This window comes from Eptatretus burgeri, chromosome 3, assembly GCF_056783735.1.
Source record: "Eptatretus burgeri isolate ZD-2024b chromosome 3, Ebu_testis_v1, whole genome shotgun sequence".
NCBI classification, from domain to species: Eukaryota; Metazoa; Chordata; class Myxini; order Myxiniformes; family Myxinidae; genus Eptatretus; species Eptatretus burgeri.
This window is the reverse complement of record NC_140963.1, coordinates 29,267,156-29,284,589: the sequence shown is the minus strand read 5'-3', so window position 1 is coordinate 29,284,589 and position 17,434 is coordinate 29,267,156. Positions and strand designations below refer to the sequence as shown.

General features: G+C 41.2%; 1 protein-coding gene across 10 annotated transcripts in view; it reads right to left on the bottom strand.

Moving 5' to 3' along the window:
* Nucleotides 1–1,920: 1,920 nt before the first annotated feature.
* Nucleotides 1,921–17,434, bottom strand: part of LOC147029611 (transformer-2 protein homolog beta-like) — a 34,449-nt gene continuing 18,935 nt past the window's right edge. For all 10 annotated transcript variants that reach the window (XM_085872791.1, XM_085872788.1, XM_085872783.1 and 7 more), the window contains 4 exons: nucleotides 11,503–11,618; nucleotides 11,258–11,401; nucleotides 6,800–6,861; nucleotides 1,921–2,241 (listed from right to left, as the gene is read on the bottom strand). In XM_085872791.1, the coding sequence (XP_085728917.1) occupies nucleotides 2,231–2,241; nucleotides 6,800–6,861; nucleotides 11,258–11,401; nucleotides 11,503–11,618 (333 nt within the window). In that variant the 3' untranslated portion in view covers nucleotides 1,921–2,230. The remainder of the gene's footprint in view (nucleotides 2,242–6,799; nucleotides 6,862–11,257; nucleotides 11,402–11,502; nucleotides 11,619–17,434) is intronic.

The window sequence follows — 17,434 nt, the reverse complement described above, 5'->3', positions numbered from 1 at the left end:
AAGTATCTGCTGTTTGATCATGCCCTCTCCTTTCACGTCACACCAACCAATCCTACCCTTCTGGGCATGGCCTGCTGGTTGTAGTTATCAAAGTCATTCCTTTTTATAGCCAGCTTTGTAAATGCAAAATCCTAGGAAAAGGTTACAGGGGCAATCACATACTGGGAGAAATTGGCCTTAAACTCAACCGAATTAACACAGCACCACCCCCCCCCCCCCATGCGGTGACACACAACTTAAGCTGACAGCTTTCTCCACTTAAATTACATCGAGATGTCTCCTGCTCATCCACGGACCATGCTACCCAATACAATCCGACCTTTGCTATGAATTTCCTCCATCTACCCCACAAACATAACACGAAGTTGCATATCATTAAGCCAATTTTACTTGTGTTGCTTGCACATTTCCTTTTTCATATGTTGATTGAATATAGATTAGTAACAATAGTGTGATCAGCTACAAAAGAGATAGCATTTGTCTGAGTTGGGTTAAATTACTGACCAGGTGATTAACAGGTCATCTATAGTAATATACCAGTCATTTTTCACACTTCAAAAGTAGATGATGAAGGCATGGCTTATGACAAAATGCTGCTGCAAAGCATAAATTGACCATGTGTGTAGCAGGCTATTAAAACAATGAATTGTAAAGCCAGTGATTATTTTTAAAAAAAACAAACAAAAAAAAAAAAACGTTTGTGTTCTCTCTGAGCTTCTTCCAAGAGTGCAGGTCCAAGCATGCCTCACCAGCTGTGTTGTCTCTCCTTGGCAGTGTAGTTCACAAAAACGCAGACAATAATAAAATGATTTGCTTCTGTCTTTTACAAGCAAGGAAAGAAAAAGTTTCTGCTTACCCGACAGACCCCCAATTTTTTTTTTTAAATATAAAATTGCCGACAGGGTCACAAGCTTCTTTTTTTTGTCAGTTTGCACCCACAGCAGCACCTCCAAAACGGTGGCCACAACACCGTATTTGCAGTTGGTTATAGAACTTAGATTTTCACCTTCAGGGCAGAAAAAAAACATAAAAACTTGAACAAAACACGATTGAGTTGATGAGTTTAGTTACTGTCACAATGTGCACAGAAAATTATTTTGTCCAACATCTGTCACACCTGACAACTTCCTTTTGTGGCATGCCCCAAAACCTGCCGGATTATCAATCTGGGTTTTTCCATTTCGGATATTTAATCCTTTTCCATCAAGTTTCTTCAAGTTGAAGATGACTGCCAGAATCAGAGGAGATGCCCGAAATGCAAAAATAGTCGGCGGCATTGAAGCTTACTTGCAGGCAATTAACAACATTACATTTTAAATAAATCAAGACAATACATCGAGGTGTCAACTCCCACAGGGCCAACAAGTGTGACAATTTCAAAGACAATAGCATTTGGGAGGCCACACGAGTCAAATGTATTTTCCACTTGCACTATTCCAGGTGAAAATCACAAGTCATCTCAAAGGGGAGATTTATCTCATTCATATGACCTGACCCTGGGTACCCCAAGCATGAATGCAAAATTTGATTAGCATTCCAACACTATCATTTTTATTATTCTACAACAGGCACCACGACATGAAAGCTCAAGGTCCTGCTTCTTCTTCTTCACGTGACGGATGAGTCTTTTAGCAACAGTAACAGTCGTTCTCTCAACGAGTGGAAAAAGGTGTCAATACCCGCTCCCTCCGGAAGGGGTCAGTGATTAAACCACTTGCACTATTCTCCATGTGAATGTGAAAATCTCAAGTAGTCTCACGGAGGGGGTGGGGGAAAGGGAGAGGGGGGAATCATTTGTGATCATGGCCTGACCCTGGGTACCCCGAGCAGAGAGAGAGCAGGAACAAAAAGTGGAATTCAAAGATTAAAACAAAATGAATTGTGCACATTTTTACAGTTCATCAAAATTAAAAAAATTAATCAAGGGGTCAAAGTTTTATTTTATTTTTCAGCACAAAAACATTGTAGACCATATCAAGGTAGTCTAAATGGGGAAAAGGCCAGCATCTATATTATTGATTTTTTGATGCCATATGTACTGTGGGGAGTGAGAGGGAGAACTTAGAGTCCTAACAAGTGAGACAAAGGAAACTAAAAGGCACTGTAAAAAGCCACAGTTCTCAAAAAATCACATCTATAAAACACTATGGCAAGCAGTGCATGTAAATAAAAATAAAAACACGACAAGAGACTGCAAAGTTTCACAACCAATATGGGAATAGCTCTAAAGCTAATACCGACCTGCAACACAAGGAAATAAAGGCAATTAATTCCATTGATGAAAACAAGGTCAACAACTACAATTTACAAAAAGAAAATACTGGCACTCCTCACTATACTAATTAGATTCATTACACAAAAGTAGTGTGTACTGTATACGGCCCATACTACTACTTTTTAGCCATCTACATTCAAAACACTTATGCTCAAACAGAAATTAACTTGCAACGAAAAGTACACTACATGGCCAAAAGTATGTGGACACTCCTTCAAATTAGTGGATTCGGCTATTTCAGTCACACGCATTGCTGAGAGGTGTGTAAAAATTAAGCACACAGCCATGCAATCTCCACAGACAAACGTTGTCAGTAGAAAGGGCCGTACTGAAGAGCTCAGTGACTTTCAACGTGGCACTGTCACAGGATGCCACCTTTCCAAAAAGTCAGTACATCAAATATCTGTCCTGCTCGAGCTGCCCGGGTCAACTGCAAGTGCCGTTATTGTGAAGTGGAAATGTCTCAGAGCAACAACAGCTCAGCCACAAAGTGGTAGGCCACACAAGCTCACAGAACGGGACCGCCAGGTGCTGAAGCGCGTTGCACGCAAAATTGTCTGGCGTTGGTTGCAACACATACTACCGAGTTCCAAACTGACTCTGGAAGCAAGGTCAGCACAAGCACTGTTCATAAAGAGCTTCATAAAATGGGTTTCCATGGCCGAGCAGCTGCACACAGCCTAAGATCACCATGCGCAATTCCAAGCATCGGCTGGAGTGGTGTAAAGCTCACTGCCATTGGATTCTGGAGCAGTGGAAACACGTTCTCTGGAGTGATGAATCACGCTTCACCATCTGGCGTCCGACGGATGAATCTGGGTTTGGCAGATGTCAGGAGAACGCTACCTGCCTGAATGCAGAGTGCCAACTTTTAAAGTTTGGTGGAGGAGGAATAACGGTCTTTGGCTGTTTTTCATGGTTCGGACTAGGCCCCTTGGTTCCAGTGAAGGGAAATCTTAATGCAACAGCATACAATGACATTCCAGACGATTCTGTGCTTCCAACTTTGTGGCAAGTTTGGGGAAGGCCCTTTCCTTGTCTCAGCATGATAGTGCTCCCATGCTCAAAGCGAGGTCCATAGAAAAATGGTTTGTCGAGGTCGGTGTGGAAGAACTTGACTAGTCTGCACAGAGCCCTGACCTCAGCCCCACCAAACACCTTTGGGATGACTTGGAATGCTGAATGCGAGCCAGACCGAATTGCCCATCAACAGTACTCGACCTCACTTATGTTCTTGTGGCTGAATGGAAGCAAATCCCTGCGGCAATGTCCCAACATCTAGTGAAAAGCCTTCCCAGAAGAGTGGAGGCCGTTGTAACAGCAAATGGGGGACCAACTCCATCCTCATGCCAATGATTTTGGAATGAGATGTTGGACGAGTAGGTATCCACATACTTTTGGCCATGTAGTGTATATCCCACCTCCACACAAAACGACTATATTACTCTTGACACTGAAATAAATAAATAAATAAACGATTTTAAAAAAGATTTCTGAAAAATGACATGTTTGCGCAAGCCAAGTTTTTCACCCCCACAGCAGCTGCTCAATGATTGTGAAGTGGTTATATCAGGTGATTAATAAAAAGGTATAATAATAAACGATAGGTTTTGAAGCCAATCTTTCCAGCGGTGTGCAACAAATACTGTCGGTCTGAAAACAGCATGCCATAGTTAAACTGTTGGATACAAAATTCCCTCATTCAGTTGTTTTGGCAATTAAAATAATGGAAAGAACCAATAGTACACTCCAGGGCAAAAAAAAAAAAAAAAGGTCAATTTTTACTCATTTTTTTGGTCAAAACTATTTTACAAGACATTAAAAATACAACAAAAAAAACCCACCAGAACATGCAGAAATAACTACAAATCGGTATGGAAAAGCTTGTCCCTGAGCTTTCTTTAAATAATCCAGTCTTTTGGTCAAACTTTCAGAAAGCTTCTTGCACCGAGAAATGTCCATATTGCCCCATTTATGTTTGACAGCTTCCCAAAGTTGATCAGAATTTGCAAATTTCCTTCCAATAAGTTTGTGCTGAATGAAGGCCCAAAGATTCTCCATGGAGTTCAAATCGGGACTTTGACTAGACTAGAACATAAGTTTCATGGACTTTTTCTTCAACCACATTTTGGTGGGTTTTCAGTATGGGCAGGGGCATAATGTTGTTGTAATTCACTCAGGATTGAATCTCTCACCAGATCTGCAAAGGCAACATTATTGGGCATCACTGCAAAGCTCAAACCTTGATTCATCACTCCACAGAACTCTGAAACCAGTCTGAATCACAGTTCCCATATTCGGCCAAAAGGTGCAATCTGTCCCGAATGTTTTTCTTAGATAATTATAGAAGCTTCTTAGCACATCTTATTGGGGCAAAACCAGCAGTCAACCTTGTGATGGTCCTTTTGGAAACTGTCTTGCTTTCAGCAGTTCTGAACTCTTCCGGCAGTTTCCGCAGGCTTTTCTTTCTTTCATGGAGAACTAAATTTCAGTCGATTGTCATCTTTCCTTGTAGTGGCTCAAGGCCAACCAGATCCCTTCTTCCTTGCAGTGGAACCAGTTTTCTGGAACTGTAGACCTATTCTCTTTATTGTAGGCAGAGAAATAGGGATTTTCTATTTCAGGAGCTTGTGGATTTCAGAATAAGTCTTGTCCACTTGATGAACACAAGCAATTCGATTTCTAATATCCCCATCACCATCAGGATGGAACTTCTCTTTCTTTGGAGACATTTCAAAATCGAAACAAAACATGACATACACTAAAAATGCATTGCAGATCTTTAAAAGTATACAGTACTTCTAACAGAAAAAATTTTGAATTGTTTTGTAACAACTCATAACGGTCTTATCTTCCTTTTATATGCATGAAATTTTGATCTATTTTGTCTTAACTGAGATATTTGCCTTTAAAGATGAAAGGCAAAAATATTAAAATTACATAATTTTCATATTTTTGAGAACAACACTTCTGAAAACATGAATTTTTTCATAAAAATTGCTGTAATCCACATGGAAGGCTTTTTGCTACTGCAAAGGCCCTGTCACACCTTGACATTTTAGCCAGCGTATGCCGAAGTATGAAAAATTTGTCTAAAACGCTGGCACACATCGAATACGTTATGGGTAAGTTTTGTATATGTTAAGAGCACGCTGGCATACGTCGTAGTACGCTGAGCTCGTCGACAAATTTTAACATGCTTGAAATTTTTTGACGCATGCCAGCGTATGACTCACACGATCCGCATACGCTGGCCATAAGTTGTAGGCACGTTACGCGATCGTTGACACACGTTACTTGCAAGTTACTCAAGTCGAAACACGTCGAGGTAATGTTTAGCATTCCCGAAACTTATTTCTAACCTATGAGTAACGTGTTGTAGGCACATTACGCGATCGTTGACACACGTTACTTGGAAGTTACTCATAAGTCAAAACACGTCGAGGTAATGTTTAGCATCAGTGTTCCAGACTCCCTGTTTTTTTTTTTTTTTTTTTTTTTTTTCTTCGGTATGACGGTGATGTTGACACTTCGATTTCTAGTGCGGTTATAATATAATATAATATAATATAATTAATAGGCTGCCGCTCAACGATTTAAATCATAACCGCACTAGAAATCGAAGTGTCAACATCACCGTCATGCCGAAGAAAAAAAAAAAATGGAGTCTGGAACACTGACGCTAAACATTACCTCGACGTGTTTTGACTTATGAGTAACTTACAAGTAACGTGTGTCAACGATCGCGTAACGTGCCTACAAATTATGGCCAGCGTATGCGGAACGTGCGTCATACACTGGCATACGTCGAAAAATTTACAACATGCTGAAAATTTGTCGACGTACTACGACGTATGCCAGCGTGCTCTTAACGTATACAAAACTTACCCATAACGTATTCGACGTGTGCCAGCGTATTCGGCAAATTTTTCATAAGTCGGCATACGCTGGCTAAAACGTCAAGGTGTGACAGCGGCTTGACACTTCGATGTCTCGTGCGGTTATGATTTGAATCGTCGAGCCGCAGCCTTTTAATAGGCTACGCCACGTGATCGTCGGCGATACGCTGCTGCGCTATGTATAAGTTAGACTATCATTGAGCATAGGTTGTGAACGCCAACAACACGCTCAGCATTCGTTGATATAAGTTATCTATATGTTATCGAAACGTTCTGTGTGCGTTACCAATACGTTATGTATACGTCCAAAACTGGAAAAAAAACATCAATAGTTCAGCATATGCCAGCATTTTACATACATTTTGATACCTTGCCATATGCTGGCTAAAACGTCAAGGTGTGACAGGGCCTTAACATAAGTAATCAATTTAAACTGGAATATGTACTGCACATCTATAGCTCCAAATTTGAAAAAAAAAAGCTTGACTTTTTTTTTTTTTTTGCCCTGCAGTGCAGATCCGAATCGCAAAGTCATGGAATGACAAACTGTGCAAGAAGTGTCATCTGATGCAGAATTCTAGCTGTGGAGGAGCGTGGTGTGATGTCTGAGCATGTCAGATCTTACGAGGGGAGTAGGATCGGGAGCGTGAGCCCCTACGGCTGTAATAAGGAGATGGTGAGCGGCGCCTGTCCAGGGGGGGGGGGGGAGGATAAATATTTATATGAAATTATGGAGAGAAAGAACATGAGCAACATAACAAATTGTTCATCAACGAAAGCATAAATTCCCTTTATATATTTTTCTACAAATCAACACTTTCAGTTGAACTAAAGTCATAGAAGCATTTTACCGATTTTGCATATGAAGTCAAAAAAAAAGGGAATCGTCAAAATGAGAGCAAATAATCAATATCCCAACTCCATTCTCTTCCGAAGTTGTGTGCCAGATCTTTGACTCCATTAAAACACTATTTGGACTCTGTTTTCAAACACCTTCATCAGCAATGTCAAAAGGATTTAGACCAAGGCATAAACCCTGAGGTGAGAGATTCAACCCTGAGGATTTAGACCAAGGCATCATTGCCACGACTCTATGACATCGATGCACAGATCCTCAAACTGGAGTTGTCAATCACTAGAGAAAGCTGCTAATGTCACCAATATGTTTAAAATACACCAGAAACTGCCCAAGAAAAGCAAGATATTTGAAGTTGATATCAACCAATGACACCCAGTTGCTTCAAATAAAAAGGGGAAAAGGTACAAATTAAATCCAGAAGAGGCACTTGGGATGGATGGGCCATTAACCATGAGCCCAGAGTGGGGGGAGGGATGAACCTCAATGTGAATGATTCTAGATACTATCAGACCCCGTTATTCACAGATTCGCTATTCGTGGGCCCCACAAATTTGCGGCTTATAAAATGCGACCAACTCTTCACATATTCGTGGGTTTTTTTAGCGTTTTGTCACAGGCTTTTTTGCAGGCATGTTCGTGGTTTTTCACAGGATTTTTGATTTTCCCTCGTGAATCACAAACTGCTGAGAACCTATCCCCCCCCCCTTTTTCCATTAAAACAATGCCCCTGCTATTTGCGGATTCACGGCATTTTCCAGGAACGTATCCCCCGCAATTGGGGTCCGACAGTACAATAATAATTTACTTATCAGATACGAGTCACTCTCTACCACTCCACAGCTTGAAGCCAAATGTAAAAATTACCCCCGTGTGGGGGTGACAGTCATCTCTATAATACCACAAGTTCTCAATGTTCAGTTATGACCAAAGACTACTGCGCAGTTTGGTTAAAGATGACTCGGCATTTTGGCACGCGCGCACGAATTTATATTTTGAAAATAAATGCTGATGTTTACATTTCGGGTTTTGAAATTTTTGCACCTTCGGCGGAAAATGTATAAATATAAAAGGCTAAAAATGTGTTTTATATTTATATTTCATTTCTTCTTCCTTCTTTGCGAATCGCATCGGCGTTTTTGGCCATCTTCCAGATCACGTGACGATCAAACGGGAAGGAAATTCAAAAATCTGTCTGGTTAGATACAAGATAATATTTTTTACTATCATAATCAATAAACAGTTGCCGAATATCTTGTAGCATGGCAGACTAGATAGGTTTTGAAAATGGCGATTTTTATAACTTACGTGACCTCGTCCGTGACCTTGAACCCGGACAAAAGTTATATTGTTGTACAATATTCATTGACCTCTACCCACGTACTAAGTTTCATCAAGATCGGAAAGAAAAATTGTTGACGGACGTACGGACGGACATTTGGTCCGGCTTTTACCGAGATGACCTAAAAACGGCAGATCGCAGAAGGGGTTCAAGTCGTATGGAAGAAAATTTTATTCGAGTATTCAATATAATGTTGTGGGAATGACTTCTCGGGGCTAACTTTGCATAGGATAGGTTAGTTATCTCCTATTGAATGTATTGAAATAAGTGCAAGGTAATTTATTTGTGATACCAAATATGCATAATTTTACATGTAGAAAGTGATGGTCTCTGAGATCATGTGCATGGCACTGGTCTACCCACCCCAATCTTCTTCTTCTTCTTTCGGCTGCTCCCGTGAGGGGTCGCTACAGCGGATCATCCGTATGATCTGCATAGTGATTTGGCACATGTTTTACGCCGGATGCCCTTCCTGACGCAACCCTGGTCGCCTCTTACGACACAGGGATAAGGTACACCTATTTTAACCGGGGTATACACCGGCCCAGTATACTGGTACTCATTTCACCGACCTCGGAAGGATGACAGGCTGAGTCAACCCCCTGGTGTATTAATTCAGTGGCCCAACGGGGCTTGAACTCAGGACCTCTTGGATCCCAAGCCGCTGCCCTAACCACTGCGCCAACACCAGGCTCAAAGTGTGGCTTTTTCCACCCAAACTTGCGCCTGATGGCTTATCAGGCCGTTTTAAAGCACACAAGACAGATTACAAAGGTGAGAGCATTGAAAAGGGGTTCCCTTTTCAAAAAAAAGGGATTGCTGTTTTATACGCACACATTGGGGTGGGTGGGTGGGGGGGTCTACCCACCCCAATGTGTGCGTATAAAACAGCAATCCCTTTTTTTTGAAAAGGGAACCCCTTTTCAATGCTCTCACCTTTGTAATCTGTCTTGTGTGCTTTAAAACGGCCTGATAAGCCATCAGGCGCAAGTTTGGGTGGAAAAAGCCACACTCCAGACCCGACTGAGACAGAGGAGCAGGACCATCCAAAGTGACAGGTCGAAGAGTGGTGCCCAACCCCATAAAACTGGACCCCAAATAAATAATGCACGAGAGGGGAGAGTGGCCAGGTACATCATCAGAGCGATAGGGATGGAAGCTATAAAAAGGTGGGTGCAATCTACATATGGAGGGGGTGGGGGGTGGGCAGGAGATGCCAGGAACATCACCAGGGAACCTGCACGTGAGTTGCTGCAGGGTTTTCCCCAAAAACACCACCCCCCCTCTCTCCGTGCTGCTGTGGTCTCGACCATACCCCATCCAGCAAACCGTGCCCATGCTCCTCATGCTGTGATTAGGCTGCGGCACAATTTGTTCCTTTTTACCTGTTCGTGTCTCCACCAGGAGGTCAAGCTGTTTCCTACTGGACACAGCTGGGGTATTTTCCATATGGTCTGTCTCATTCTCTTGTCTATCTCCTGTGGAATGTCTGATGCCTTAAAATTAGATAATTAAGGTTCCCGTTTGTTCGACTCGTGAGAGGGTTAAGGGGCATTTCTTGTTCATGATGGATTGCTTTGTCTTGTGTTCCTGCCCCGTGTTCTCCCAATGAAATTTTAAAACCACGGTCTCAGAGTGAATTTAGGTGGTCCTGATCATGAATGCAATTGTGCATGTCGGTTAAAGGACAAATTGGAGATGGGTGATTAGCATCCATAATAAGGCCATGCCATTTGCCCAACAACTAACCTCGGTTATTAGAGATCATGCGCACGGCACCGAATAAGCAAGGCACATCTCCTAAGTAGACCCACTCGGCACAATATTGTGATGGACAGACATGTGATCCAGCACACAACGACCAAATCAGTCGGCTGCCCCGAGACGGTTCGCCGGGATTAGAGCCAGGCAACCGGATGAAACCAACCACTTCAATAGTATTTGCAGGGAGCATGAGACAGATTCAGAAAGGCAGGGCATGCTTTGAAAGGGGAAAGAAAAATTCAAAGAAGGGCAGGGTGGAGCAACCCTCTGGTTTCATTCTTTCAAGGGGTCTGCAGAACAATGATGAGATAATTGCAAATCATGCATTCACACCCAACAAGTATTTAAAATGTATATTCTTGGCTAACATCTTGCATGTCTCCAAGGTCCATCACGATGTTGTCGACAAATTTGTGTTTTGTGAACATGAAAATCCCCAAACATCAAAATAATTTGCAGATATCCACGGAAATTCCACGTTGTGTAAAACGTGAATTCAACTATATTATCCAAAGGATAGTTAAATAGATCATGGGAATTTAGTATTGTCTCGCTTTGTGCCTCTTAACAATGTTGCTTTATTCAATCAAACCACCCCACCCCCACCCAAAGTCCTCAAAAATAAATAAATAAATTCCTCTACCTTACCCAAGTCCTCAACCCTCCCACATCCCCCCAACCCCAAGCCCTCAACCACTGCCCACCCCACCACAAAACCCCAAGTACTCAACCCCCTCTCCCAACTCTGTCCACTCTACCTCCTTTGTTCCCATTCTTCAAAGCAAGAGGGCATTCTTACATCATTGCATTATATTTCTTCATTACTTCACCTTATCCACCTTAATATTATGCCATTAACCAACCTTACTGACTTCTATCTCCTCATAACCTGCTTTCTCACCTTCCCCTTTCACCCTTCTCTTCAGGTCCATATTCAATCTCAAGTGATTGTGAGTCACCAAATTGTGTTGAGAAATTATCTGAAATTAATTATCTTCTTGTGAACAAAACATGCACATGCACACAACGTTTAATTCACAATCTCGCGGGAGTTCATCATCTCCTGATATGTGACAAAGATACAGAGACAAGCGTATTAAATAAAGAGATGCAACCTTCACCTGTAGCTATCACATCGGTCGCCCCTGTAATCATCATAACCATGATCATTGTGGCGGTCATATCCACGGTCATAAGAGCGATCATTATCACGATCATATTCGCGGTCGTATGAGCGCTCATGATAGCCGTCACGCCGATTTGGACTGCAGGAAACACAAGAACATTAATATTATTACATTGCATATGGTTAAGAAACTACTCCGATTCACACGTTTCTACTAATAAACCAGGTGCATGTGCTTACTATGTGGGTCTTCCCATGTAGATGCCAGGTGTTGGTGTATGTGGCCTTTTGGTGATGGAGTAATCCACTCTAATGTACCGACCATCCAGTTCCATTCCATTGGCTCTCTCCTTTGCCTTCAAAACCCACAGAGAATGGTCGGAGAAGGAATATTATAAAACTAAATATAATACAAGCTAATAAAAACTTCAGGATACAAGAGAGTAAAAGTATCATTAAAAAACATATATATCTATCTCCACAGCATATCAAGTACAGTATTAACTAGAGAGTTCATAGAACATAATTCCCCATGCAGGGTTCAGGTATATACAGTTCAGACGGACCCCGACATTTCCAGAAGATACGTTTCTGTAAAATGCCACGAATGTCGGGGCATTGTTTCAATGGGGAAAAGGGGGATAGGTGCCTGGAGGTTCACGATTCATAAGTGAAAGATCAAAAATCCCATGAAAAACCACGAAAACGCAAAAGCACAGGGCTGTGAAAGTAGAAGCAGGTTACATTTATTAACTACAAATGTCAGGGTCCGACTGTATGTCAACTTTAATAAAAATGATTTTAACAAGAGATAACAAAAAAAAAAAAAAAAATTAGTGCTATTGAAGTAGTCCCAACCACCACTTACATACCACCTCATTGAACCTTCATTTAAATTGAAGTGCAGGTATCCATGCTAACCAAAGGGTTTATGCATCTTTATGCCCCTTCGTGATGCGGGAGCTCATTTTGCATTATTTCTTCTGGGAAAATACACTTGGTTTCCTCAAGGTAATTTTGTCATCTTGTTGTGAAGCCATATGCTTTGTGTAGTGATAGTTTTAGTTGCAAGTGTCATAATAATATTATTATTATTAACCTAATAATTAAGACAGTCACACAGTAACAAAGTTAATTAAGTAGCAACACTTAACAAAATAATCTTGAGTCCAAGTTTCAGTTCAGAAGGTGGCTGGAAGGTGGTGAAGGAGATGATTATTTTCACCCTTCAATTCTGAAAAGTTAATCGGCACCACAAAAGTGACATTGCACAATCACAAGATCATTGCACAAGGAGGATCATAGAAGAACTAAAGATCTCGAAGCAGAAAGCAAGCTTAGTATTTGTGGATTTCTCCAAGGCCTTTGACAGCGTCAACAGGAAGGTCATGCTTCAAATTCTTTTGAACTATGGCATCCTAGAAGAAACAGTGCAAGCAATTGCCATCATGTACAACAACCCATCTAGCTATGTTCATACAACAGATGGCCCAACCAAGGAGTTTCTCACAACTGTAGGCATCCTCCAAGGGGACACCCTTGCTCCTTATCTTTTTGTTGTAGTTGTGGATTACATTCTCAGGCAGTCAGTAGAGACCATGAAAGAGAAAGGAATTGACATCAAGCCAAAAAATATCAAATCACAACAGATAAACATCTCACAGATCTTGACTATGCAGATGACATTGCCTTAACAGCACCACTTTTGAAGGATGCTCAAAACCTTCAAATTTCTATTGAGGATGCTTCAGCTCAGGTCAGTCTGTTTCTAAATGCCAAGAAAACAGAATACATGACAGTAAATGAGGATGCTGATCATCTACCAATCTTCTCCAAGGATGGCTCACAACTAAATGAAGTCAAAGACTTTAAGTACTTTGGGTCTTATGTAGCCGACTCCAAGGAGGACTTCATATCACACAAAGGTCAAGCCTGGAGTGCATGTAACAGGCTGCAGCACATCTGGCAGTCTAACATTTCAAGATCTACCAAACTTGCATTCTTTAGAGCTTGCGTAGAGAACATACTCTTATATGGATCAGAGACATGGACCATGAAGAAAGTCCTGCAAGACCGGCTCGATGGCACATATACTCGGCTTCTTATGAGAGTTCAGAACATCAGCTGGCGGGAACACAGAACAAAAGCAGAGATCTATGGAGACATACCACCCATTTCTACCATTGTTGCTCATCGCAGAACACATTTTGCTAGTCACTGTTTCCACGCCAATGACCAAATTATATCTGACGTAATCCGTTTGAGATTGCCTTGCCCAACCAGAGGAAGAAGGCCACTGAAATACATCGACTGCGTAGGAAGGGATATCCAGCATGACATAGCGGACCTGCAGACACGAATGATGGACAAAGACTCATGGCGTGGCATTGTGAACTCTATCTCGGATGCGTCCGCTGAGTCGTAGTCGTTGCAGAACAATCACAAGGCACTGTTGTGGGGATGGCAGCTCTGTTGTAGCAAATGAAGACCTTTGTTAAGCTCGGGATAGCCCTAAATGAAATCAGCCATTGTAGCGAACCTTCGCTACTTGAACATTCGTTAAATGGGGGATACCTGCACTACAGAACTGGAGGTTCTGGGAAGTATGATGACAGGAGATTTGTGTTCCACAGTGTTCAAGTATAAAATTAAATATAATAAAGATTGTAAAGGTCGTATAAATAAATTAAGTCCGAAATGTATCGCCATTTTACCCTGTCTATTAAATCATCCGATCTAACATTTTACTTACATTGGTTAACTGTGCCTGTCTGTATCCTTTATAACATCCTTAAAAGCAATGTTTCTTGTTTGGAATGATTTTCAATTTTGTTTGACTGCCAAGCAAGCAAAGAGTTATTAATAAATAAATAAATAAAACAAAATAAATAAAAAGAACAAATAAAATAAAGTCAATTTTTAAAAAAGGAATGAAGGAAGCAGTGCAGTTTGGCATTTTTAATATGAAATAGGCAAAGTCGAGAAACGAACAAACCACAATAGAATTAAACACGGTGGGTAGAAAGTGTCTTCTTCATTTTTGACGGACAGATGTATGGATGTATGGATGGAAGGACGGACCAAACATTGAAGCAGCCACACCACGTAAAAATGATCTCTCCCCCTCTGTGCATGTGCAATCGGGATGCATTCAATGCCAAAGTATGTTAAAACAAAAGACTTTTCTTCCAATTAGTGCTACAAAATATAACATTTGATTGAAACAAGTTGTTCCTCGATCATGAGCTGATAAAACAGGCATGAACGAATTGCTTAACCCCGCTTTTCACTTTGCGTGCGCAGGGTAAAAAAAAAAAATCCACTCATCCAAAGGAGCAACCTTTTTCAATAATGCAGCAACAAATTTTTCAATAACAAATAATGCAGCAACAACCTTTTTCACATTTTGTTGCGTTACAGCCTCAATTTAAAATGGATTAAATTTTTTGTCACTCATCTATACAAAATACCCCATAATGACAAAGTAAAAACCTGTTTTTAGAATTTTTTTTACAAATTAATCAAAAATGAAATATAGAAATATCTAATTTACATAAAAGTATTCAGCCCTGAGTCAATACTTTGCAGAAGCACCCTTGGCAGAGATTAAAACTTCTAATCTTCTTGGATATGCCTGTATCAGCTTTGCACTTCTGGATTTGGGGATTTTCTCCCATTCTTCCTTGCAGATTTGTTCAAGTCGTGTCAAGTTGGACGAGGAGAGTCGGTGAACAGCAATCTTCAAGTCTTTCCAAGGTTTCTCAATGGGATTTAAGTCTGGGTTTTGGCTGTGCCATTCAAGGACTTTCACATTCTTGTTCTGAAGTCATTCAAGTGTTGTTTTGGCTATATACTTGGGGTCATTGTCCTGCTGGAACATAAATCTTCACCACAGTCTGAGGTCTTTTGCACTCTGAAGCAGGTTCTCAAGGATTTGCCTGTATTTGGCTCCATTGATTGTTCCCTCTAACCTTATAAGTCTCCCAGTCCCTGCTGCTGAAAAGCATCCCCATAGCACGATGCGGTCACCACTATGATTTCCGGTAGGGATGGTATTAGATAGGTGATGAGCTGTGCTCGGTTTCCACCAGAAGTAGCACTTTGCATTCAGGCCAAAGAGTTTAGTTTTCGCTCATAAAACCACAGAATGTATTATCTCATGCTCTCTGTCTTTCACGTGCTTTTTTGCAACCTCCAGGCATGCTGTCATGTGCCTTTTTCTCAGCAGTGGCTTTTGCCTGGCCAGTCACCCATAAAGCCGAGATTTGTGAAGTGCTGTAGAGACTGTCGTCCTTCTAGCAGGTTCTCCCATCTCAGTCAAGGAACTCTATAGTTCTGTCAGAGTGGTCATTGGGTCCTTGGTCACCTCACTGACCAAGATCCTTCTTGCCCAGTTTTTCAATTTGGTCAGACTGCCAGCTTTAGGAAGAGTCTGGGTAGTTCCATATTCTTTCCATTTCCCAAATGATGGAGCTCACTGTACTCCTGGAACGTTCAACACTCCAGAAATTGTTTTGTACCCTTCCCCAGATCTATGCCTACTCACAATTCTAGCTCAGAGTTCTACAGACAGTTCCTTGGACTTTAAGGTAAAGTTTCTGCTCTGACATGCACAATCAACTGTGGGACCTGATATAGAAAGGTGTATTTTTTCTTTCTAAGTCATGTCCAATCAATTGAATTGGCCACAGGTGGACTCCAATAAAGTTGAAGAGACATCTCAGGGATGAGAAAAGGAAATTGGATGCACCTGAGCTAAATTTGAAGTATCATAGCAAAGGGGTTGAATATTTATTGATGAAAGACATTTCAGCTTTTCAATTTTAATTAATTTGTAAAAAATTCTGAAAACATGTTTTGACTTTGTCATTGTGGGATATTTTGTGTAGATCAGTGACAAATAGTTTAAATTGAATCTTTTTTAAATTCAGGCTGAAAGTGCAACACAACAAAATGTGAAAAAGTCAAGGGGTGTGAATACTTTCTGAAGGCCGTCGGTTAATTTTTCTTCCTCGTGCATACATTATAGTGGATCTCTTTTTGAGTGACGACCTCTCATTTCCACCCACATGCAGAAATGTAAGGAGGTATTTTCCTTTGATGACCTGTTAAATGTGACGAATGGCCAATAAATCCTGCTAACAGACAGACAGATGAAGACGGGGGTGAAAACATAAACTCCATCTATGGAGGGAATGCCTATTCCTTGTTTAGATCAATGACCTATCCATTTTCTTGGACAATCTTCACAATTTTGTAGATGATTCGACCATTCCATATCATTTTACAGTACAGCAAGATACAGGTCACAGCTGAAATCCTCGCAACTGATCTTGACAAAAATCAGAAAATGGTGTAGCCCCCAAAATGTTCTGAAAAACAAGAATATATCTTGTCCTCATTCTCCGAGAAGAATGTCCTACAGATTCTTGCAACCAGCCACTTCTGAGGTCTCAACCTCCAACCTGTCCCAGGGTGGTTGACATTTCCAATCTGGCCTCAAAAATTAGGCAGACTGGGCCCTCTGTCAGGCCACGTCGTTTCTTTGTAAACAGAAACTCCTCAACCGACATGGATGTTGGTCACAATACAATTGTGTACTGCACCCTACCCTCTCCCCTGTGGGCTAAAAGGTCTCACATCTTCACCTTGGATTCCTGAACAAAAATGTCAAACCCTGAACACGATTGGACTCCTACACAAGGTTGCTGCACAGAAAATGCTTCTTTCCCTGAGGCGGTTCACAAACTCCTGCTGTCTTGTTCCTCCAATCTCTCTTCCTTCCAGATTCCCTGCCCCTGCACATCACATGCACTTCTCCAGAAACTCATACCTTTTTACCCTCCAAGTCTAAGCTTACTGCTCATCTCAATTTCTTCATCACTTTCTTGCTTTATCTGTGGAATAATCTCCCCTAATGTTGCACCACCCAATCTCAAACTATTTCTATTACTACATATAAACTTTTCCCTCTTCTTTCTTTTCATGTTTTGCACCTGTGTAGTCTTGGCCATCCGTTTTTTTGGTCACCACACTGTCAAGTTAATCAATCCCTTGCTCCTTGAGCTTTGAGAATTGTATATAAAGAGGTGGGGGGGGTATCCATCAAACAAGGAATGAAGCACACCTATGTCCTTCAGAAAAAGCATCTAAATTATTTCTGAAAGGGTTT